Source organism: Gossypium arboreum, chromosome 9 (genome assembly GCF_025698485.1).
Source record: "Gossypium arboreum isolate Shixiya-1 chromosome 9, ASM2569848v2, whole genome shotgun sequence".
Lineage (NCBI taxonomy): Eukaryota > Viridiplantae > Streptophyta > Magnoliopsida > Malvales > Malvaceae > Gossypium > Gossypium arboreum.
The window spans coordinates 68899996-68909293 of record NC_069078.1 but is presented as its reverse complement, the minus strand read 5'-3'; the positions used below and the strand labels follow the sequence as shown (position 1 = coordinate 68909293).

The 9298-nt window shown below is 27.2% G+C and overlaps 1 protein-coding gene across 2 annotated transcripts; it reads left to right on the top strand.

The window, feature by feature from the left end:
• Positions 1-7549: 7549 nt before the first annotated feature.
• Positions 7550-9026, top strand: LOC108454593 (uncharacterized protein At4g22758-like). 2 transcript variants are annotated; one of them, XM_017753100.2, is made up of 2 exons: positions 7550-8502; positions 8623-9026. In XM_017753100.2, exons 1-2 carry the CDS (start codon positions 8118-8120, stop codon positions 8793-8795), a joined length of 558 nt encoding a protein of 185 aa, XP_017608589.1. In that variant the 5' UTR covers positions 7550-8117; the 3' UTR covers positions 8796-9026. The 2 variants fall into 2 exon arrangements, with proteins under 2 accessions (XP_017608589.1, XP_017608588.1); XM_017753099.2 differs by having other exon boundaries at positions 8620-9026.
• Positions 9027-9298: the final 272 nt, after the last annotated feature.

The following is a 9298-nucleotide window of genomic DNA, read 5'->3' as shown; positions in this document are numbered from 1 at the left end:
TACCGATCACCAAACTTGTCTTGCAGCCGCCCACAAACCACCCCAATCCTTCAATTTTCAAAACTTATTCTCATTTCATACACTATCAATAAAATTTAAAATTCCGACTAATGAAAAGTGTATATATAATATAATAAAAATTTTATAATATATATAAAAGAAATGGAATACATGATAAATTTACAACTTTATTTATGAAATTGAAAAAATCTTACTAATATACCAAATATTCACCCTTTATACTATGTAGTTTTTATTTAGTTTTTAATTATAATTTGGTAAAATGTGTGTTTTAGTTTTGAATTCAATTTTTCATTAATTGCATCAAATAATTTGACAGCCACAATGAGATTTTGAGATAATTATTTTCAAAAAATATTTTAAATTTAAATTACAATTTTTAAAATTTATATAATTATAAATTAAACTCACGGAAAATGAAAAATAAATGACCCCACATAAAATTTGAAAACAAAAGCGTAACCTATAAATTAATACCTAAATTATTATCCTTTTCTTATTTTGGCACTTGAACTACCTTTACCCCCAAGTTGGTACTTTCGTTCATTAAGTCTATTTTTTAATAAAAAAAAAACACTTAACTCACAAATTAGTATCAAAATTATACATTTCCCAAATTGGTACCTAAACTATTCTTTTGTTACTTATTTTAAACCAATTTGTTAAACCCATAAAAAAAAGTTTCACCTAGTAATAGACTACCACATCATATAAACTTTAAAAAAATTCTTTTATTTTCTTTTTTTCTTTTACATTATTGCTCTCTTTTTATTTTATTTTTTTTCTATTTTTCATTTTCTTTTGTCCTTCCTTTAAAATGTCTAGTAATTCCAACAATGCTAAAAATTCGCCCTCCCAAGGTCTAGACTCTGGCAATTAATTTTATTTTTTAGATTCACCATCCACTTGCTTAACTTGATGGGATTGAAAAAGTTCTTTCATTGATCAAAATTAGTGTTTTTAAAACCAACTCAAACTGACCAATCGAATCAGGAATTGACCGGGTTACCTGTTTGGACATAGGGGTTAAATCGATTGACTTGTGAACCGATACAAATCGGTTGAAACAAGCTAAAAAAAAGGTTAAACCAATTGTCTTTATTTGTTAAATATTTTTATTTTTTTATTTCTATGAATATTTTAATAATTTATTTGATCAAACTGAACGAACTGATCAAACTAGAAATTGGTGACCTGATTAGTTCAACCATCGGCTCACGTCTAAAATCCTTGATCAAAACCATGAATCTCAAAATACTCACACTTGTAGAAGAAGCCCAAAATGAAAGAAAGAATAAAGAAAAGAAATAAAAGTAAAAAGATATATATAATAATACTTTTATCTTATTTTCACATGACAATTTTTAATTGCTTATCTTTTTTAAATAGAGTTAATGGTTTGATTGACAAGTGAACTAACAGAGGTACTAATGAGGGAAGAAAGTAGTTTAAATACTAGTTGTGACAAAAAAAATTAAATACCAAAATTGAAAGAAAAAAAATATAGTTTAAGTACCAATTTGTAAGTTAAGCCGGAAATAAATTTAATTTACAAAAAAATTAATTTATATAAAAATTGATTATTCTCTCTCCACCCACAAAACCCTCAAAATCCCTAACCTCTCAAATTTCTTTCTTATATTCTCTCACCATCTCTCCTTAGAATTTTTACAAGATATATGATAAATCTTTCAATACTTTTAAGTAAATCTACCTAATTAGGCAATAACTCTTTTATTTTTAAGATTTATTGGTTTATTTTTAAAAAATTGGGACCGTGGCTCTTCTTGTGATAGATTAGTTATTTTTATGCAATACTGAGCGTTAATTGATTGTATAATTTTGGATGTTGATTTTGTACGAGACCCCTAACATTTTAATTGGATAATAATTTTAGAGGTCGATTACTACAAATCCTAAAAGAAATTAAGATTGGTTGCATTTATAATAGTCAATTTATTGAATATTGATTAGAAATTTAGCGTTTCTTTAAAGTTCGTTATTAGTGTGATTATTGTGAATATTATATTTGTTTTCATATCGTGTTTGACATATTTCATTCTCATGACATCAAAAAGCATTTAAGTGATTTTTTTTGTTAAAAATACTAATTGTTTGTTAGCTTCATAATTTTTTAATAAATATTAAATTTATTTTTGTGTTGTGTTTGAATTTCATAATTTATCATAATAATTCTATTTACAAAATTATTATTTGATAAATGAAAAAATTAAATACTGAACTTTCAATAGAGAAGTTTATAATATTGAATTTATTTTATAAAACAGTACGGTATATTAGTACAACATATAATTATATTATTTAATGATAATAATAAATTTTGGTTTTGAAAATTATTTATTATTTATTTTTATTTTTACAACATTAACGATGATAAGATAATTCAATGATTACAGCACATGAAAAATCATGAACAATTGTGAAATAGTTACGAATTATTGAAATTTATTTGATATTTATTCTCTTTTAGTTACTATTTCAATAATTATATAATAATCTTACATTTGACTATATTATACTTTATCAATATTAATATTTATGCATTTGTTGATATGATATTTTTCAAAATTGACTTTACAATTCAAAATTTTGAATTCCGCCTCCAATTATTTGTCTAAAACATATAGTGACATAGCATATACATATTGGTGTTTTTGTACAATTGGGAAAATGCTATTACTTTCTCTCTTTTTTATGTTTTTTTCAAATGTGCAAAAATTATCCAATTATACAAAAAAATGTCGACATGTATATGTCACATCATTATATGTGTAAACAAATTATGTCAAATTACTTAATGGAATTAACCAAAAAAAAAAACCTCAAGAAACGTGGAGAAATTAAAAATATCAAATTATAAAAGGAGGACTAAATCCACCAAAAATGCATAGTATAGGACCTTCTATAGAATTTGACCAAAAATTAGTGTACTTGTAGCCGTCTTAGCGATTATATGCATGCTCGAATGAGACACGTGAAACACGTCATTCGTAAATTTCTTTCAATTATTGAAGCCTAGTTTTTCTTTTTCTTTTTTTCTTTTTCCTTTGTAAATCTCCAAAGTAATTAATTCATTGTTTGACTTCAAATATCTCCAAATTGAACTCTCTTTTCTCGAGAATCTGATGGAAAACCTAATTCTTCAAATGATTGGTTAAAGCTTAAAGTAAAGGCAAAAGGTCAAGCGTAATCTTTTACCAATAAGATAATAAAATGTAATCCGACATAACACCTATAAAAAATATTATAAATTTTGATTATATCTTTTTTTTAAAATAATATTTAAAGTTATTTATAGCTCTTTTTTGACTCATAAATAAAAAGATAATATACTTTAACACAATTAAATTTACGTACTCTCACAAAAATAATAATACCCATACTAATTGAGCTAAGACTCAATTAGCCGACTTTCAAATTTGTTATGTTAAATTTATAATTTATAGTTTTGTATGTTAAATTTAGTAACACTTCTAATTTAATCCTCATTAATGTTAACAAATTGTTTTTCCAAATTTTTTATTATAAAATACTATGTTCCATAATATTGCAATAACAAAAACGCCATTGGAATTTGTTTTTCATTTTTAAAAATGTTTTGTAATTGAAATAAATAAAATATAATTATGAAACTCTTTTTGCTTTTATTTTACTCAAACTTCCTAGGATCCCATTTATTTGGTCCTCATCCCATGAACAGGATTGTTGAATAGAAAATGGATAGAAGCATTGATCAGCAGCAGCTAGCCATTCAAATACAAATAATAAAGGCGGTGGGATCCCTTTGTTTTTGGAAAAACATCTCCCTTATAATTTACAATTGCACCTCCCCATTTTCTCACCACTAGTTTCTTTTACCCTTTCTCAACAAAGAACAAATACAGCTTTCTATTTTTATTTAACTGTAACAGTTAAAAGATAGTGATAGATTTACGAAGTAAAAGATCATGCTTTACCTCAAGAGGAGAAGACCCAACTTTGGTTTCTAAAACTACAGTATAGTTTGAAACAAGTTGATGATCCTGTGCATTCGTAAAAGACAAAAAGAGGGCCCTTCTTTCGTTTCTATTTCGCCTGTTAATTTATTATTTGCTATAATTTAATTTTAATATTTTTTTGTCCCAATTAAATATTTGAGTTTAATTTTAATATTTAAGTTGGTACTTAAATCAAACAGAATTATGTAGTTCAATGAATATTTAATATGTATGTTCTAGTGAAAAATCATAGATAGTTAATTGAGATAAAAAACAATTACATTTACGTACTTAATTAGGACAAAAAATTAAGTATCAAATTAGAAAAATTCTAATACTAAAATAAACATTAAAATCAAACTTAAATATCAAATTAAAAAATTAAATATTAAATTAAATATTAAAACTAAACTGAATTAACATTTTTCATTAAGGTTTCACTTTCTTTCGTTCAATTAGGGAGACCCACTGGCGGCTCCGGTCGGCCAAGTGGCCTGTGTTAGTATTTAGGACCCACTTCAGCTGCCAGGCTAATTAAATTTGACCATTGAATTTGGTCACCTAGTACTACATATATGGGGTTTCCCTATCAATATGTTTTTTTTTCAGGTTAAACCTTTAAATTAATATAAAGTTCTTTTAGCATCTTTTTATAAAAATTAAATTTGAGATTTTAATTAACCTTTCGTTTGTTTCATTTTTAATGGATTCTGGAAAATTATTTATTTTTTATAAAATTAATATTTTCTGTCATTTAAATGAATTTGTGTAAAATAATTTTTATTGTTTAGCGATTTATTAAAATATTTCATAAAGCTACTTTCAATGAAACAAACATAAATTTGAGATTTTATTTTTTCATTGTTTAATTGAGTTTATTTCACAAAATTTATTTATATTTTAATTAATCATGTTTTAGTTTTAATTAATCTTATTTTACTTAATTAAGCTTAATTATTAATTTCGTACATTAGGAATATAAATTTATATCTGTTTAATTAAGTTGAAAGTGGTAAATATTTATTTTGAATATTATTTGGATGAGTAAGTTGAAATATGATTGAAATATGATTTAATTTGATAAAATTGAAGTAAGGACCAAATTGTAAAATTTGTAAATTTTCAATTCTAATTGTTTGAATAGTTAAACTTAAAATATTGATGTAGTAACTAAATTATATGACTATGAAATATGAAAATTTAGAAAGTTGAGCATAAAATAGTAAAGTTTGAAACTATAGGGGTTAAATTGTAAAGATTTCAAAACTTGAGTTTTAGGACTAATTTACATTATTTAAGAAGTTACAATTTTGATAAATAGAATATGAAAGTTTAACTGTTAAAAATCAATGACTAATTTTTGAAATTTTGACACTTTTAGTTGTAAGGACTAAATTATAAATTTTGAAAATTTTAGAAAATGGATTGTTTTGCAAAATGTAAAAATGAGGTTTAGGACTGAATTGTAGGATAAGAAAATATTTTTTCTTTGTGAGGAATTAAATTGTAGAATAGTAAAAGTTTAGATTTTAGAGATTAAATTGTAAAAATATATAAAATTAGAATATAAGAAATTGTTTTCATGAATAGTGAAGAGAGCTTTCCATTTGTTGCTTTAAAAGCTTTCCCTTTTTGTTTCTTAAACAGTAATTAGAGCCTTATCAATTTAAAAAAAGTCTTATAGAAAAATTTTTGATAAAACATTGATTTTACCCTTTTTGAAGAATGATTTCTTTTGGTAATTTATTTTCCACCAAACAAACACCATAAAACAATGAAAATATTTTACCGAAAATATTTTACATGCAAACAAACGAACCCTAAAGTATATTCAACTTCTTACCATTTGACCTAATCAATGTTAATCTTTTAAACACATATTAGTATTTAATTAATAAATCTTCTAAACACATACTAGTTATAGGGAAAACTCTTGTGATTAGTAAATTAAAAATAAAAATAATTATTTGTAGATTAAAATAATGTGGAAAGTATGTTGGTCAGTTCATCTGCTTTTTCGGTCTAATCAATCTAATTGATTCAATCAATTTTATTGGTTTGATTAAATATATCAATAAAGGTTCATAAAAATATTTAAAAATTTAGTTCAAAAGATTTTTATTTTATTTAATCGATCTGTATCAAATTTGGATCCAATTAGTCCAACTAATTAATAAAATTCAGTTCAAACAACGATACTATTATGAGTAGTGGTATGAGGCTAAATTTTCAAACATGATATATTAGTTTTTCTTTCCGTATGAAATTATTATTTAATTATTTTTTTGGGTTTGTGATAATTTTAGTAGAGATGACTAAAATATTTATTTAAATAAAACAAAATTTTATTCACAATTAACCTCTAAACTATATATATTTTTTTATATTGATACTTAAATTTCTATTTATATGATACTAAATTTTACTTCAGTCAATCGTTTCAGCCTATTTAAGTTAACATCGTTAAAAAACCGTTCAACATGTGGAGCCAACCGAAGTATGGGCCATGTCATTTTTATATACATCATCATCATCCATATGGAATAAATATATTATATATTAAACTTAAGTTAAATTAATTTATTTATTTTATTCTCTCTTGACCCCTCTTCTTCTTCAATCCAAAAGCCATTTTCATGTTCCCTTCTTCATTTCCAGCAAACCATTTAGTCTAATGCAAATGCAGAATTGATATCATTTTTCATGGAAAATACGTTTAAATCTACTGCAAATTGAGGTTTTAAAAAACCCATCAAAATTCGATCAACCAAATGAAAGCTTGGATTTGCCAAAAAAAAATAATAATAATAAAAGAAAGATAGGGTTTGGCTGAATCAATTTTTTTATTTAACACCATTTGAGTTTTGGACTTAAAAGTATAATAAAAGTTTAGGTATTTATATGGAAAAAAGTTCAATGGGAAAATGAGTATAGTTTAAGGGATTAATAATAAATAAAGCCTAAAACAAAACTAAGAACGTCAACATTTTTAAAGAGTAAAAACTAGGAAGTTAGATTGGTCCACATGGTAGTCACGTGGACTCAACACTAAACCAATATTCTTCTAGTGGGTTAAATCCATTATAAGTACCAAACATATAGTTTACATTCTAATTTGGTCTTTAAATTTTAAAATATTTTAATTGAGACTTAAAGTATCAATATTGTAAAATATATTTTACAAATGTGGATTAAATTGTAAAAATGGGTGCACCTATCATATAAACAACTTGGATCTGACGTGTTAAAAAAAAAAAAAATTCTAAATTTTATCAAAACTATTTTTTTTTTATAAAAAAAACTTGATATCCAAGTTTTTCATATGCAAGGTGCCCAATTTTTTTTAAATATACCCAAAATAATGGCATGATTAATGCAATATTAATAATTTGAGGACTCAATTAAAGCATTTTGAAACTTAGGGACGAATATAGAATCTGGTGGATAGTTTGGGGGGATTGATGAAGTTTGACCCTATCTTTCCGTAGGTGTTATAAATTTAGTGGACGATAGAACTTTTACTTTTAGGCTTAAGGTTAAGGAGGCTCAATACTTCACCAGCGCACTTTAACACGAAGCCCGCTACCCAACAAGCAAAGCCACAGAAATGTGATATCCGCGGGCAATTACCAGTCAGAGCGGTAGAGTAATGAGTAATGCGCGAAAAATGAAATTATCTATTTCCCATCAACCGGGTATAGCCAGTAACCCAAGAGAATAGTAGATTGAGTGCGATTCAATGATTCTGGCTCGTTCTTCGCTTTCCTTCCCATATAAAGTGCCTGCGAGGGTTGGGTACTAGAGGCAGTCAGTTTCCCATCCTTTCTTTCATAGCTTCTCTACTTTGCCTTTTGGTTCTCTGTTTATTTACAGCTATACCATTCAGCTAATGATAGCTTACTGTGATCGGAAACTCGAGAGCCGTCGCTCTGTCCCCGCTCTCGGTTTCCCTCGGTTTAGGTTTTTCCGCCACCGGCGATTGCGGTAATCATTGTCTCACTCTCCAACCTAAAAAAGCAGCGAAGAGAAGTTTTATTTATTTATTTATTTAAGATTTGAATCACTGTATAATATACCACGGTCGATCATTTCAATCCGATGAGGAATTCAAAAAATAACCGTAAGGAACCGGAGAAGAGCCGGAGGGTAAGGTTATCTGAAAGGGCGTCGTCGTTTCACGGGAGAATCCAGACGATGGAACCGGTGGAGCTGAGGCGGCCGAAGACGCTTCCCGACCTGCTTCCAGAGAGGTCTACTTCACTCTCATCCGATGCGAGGCCGCCGAAGTTGACGAAGCTGCTATTGAACGTGACGATTCAAGGGAGCCTCGGAGCCGTGCAAGTGGTGATGTCACCGGAAAACACTGTCGGTGACTTAATAACGGTCTCCGTCAGGCAGTACTCGAAGGAAGGTCGGCGACCGATGCTGCCGCCAACGGACGCCGCGCTATTCGATCTCCATTATTCTCAATTCAGCTTAGAAAGTAAGAAAAAAAAAAAACTACCCCCGAAAATTTATTAGCCGTTAGATCAGGTTTCTATATTTTTGGGGAAACGTACGGCTGTAATTGATTGCCAATATTTTTGGGTTTGTGTGATAGCAGGTTTGGGAAGGGAAGAGAAGCTGATCGCGTTGGGATCAAGAAATTTCTTCTTGTGCACAAAAACGGCGGCATCAAAGGACGGCCAGAATAAAACGGCGTCGTGCTCAAATGAAGCGGAAAGTGTTACAAAAAGCTCGAAACCTTGGTTCAAATTCATGGATTTCTTGTTTTAGAAGCATTTTTTATGGGTATTGTATTTTGTAAACAAAAATTAATAATTTTTTAAAAAAAATTAGATTATGGAACATGCAAATTTATGAAAAATTGCATGTAGGGTATTTTAGAATGGTTAGGGAAGGAAAGAGAGAGTGTTTAATTAATCATAATCTCTCTTTTGTTTAATTATTTGCTAAAAATGTATAAAGTTTTTTGGCTTAATTTATAAAAGTTGGAATATTTCTTAATTTGTTAATCTCAGTCATTGTTTTATCATGTTGGCTTAAATTGAGAAAAAGAAACATTGGGATGATCTCAATTCTAATGAAGACACCAAAAAAAAAAATGATGGTAAGTAAAATATCTGGATTATTTCTTCTCATTTCCAAACACAAGAGTATAAATCTAAGAAAAGACATTTTATTTCAAGGTAAATAGTAAATTATACCTCCAAAATTGATATTAACATATATAGTAACATAATTGAAATTATTTCTTTAATCTGTTTATTAATTTCCAT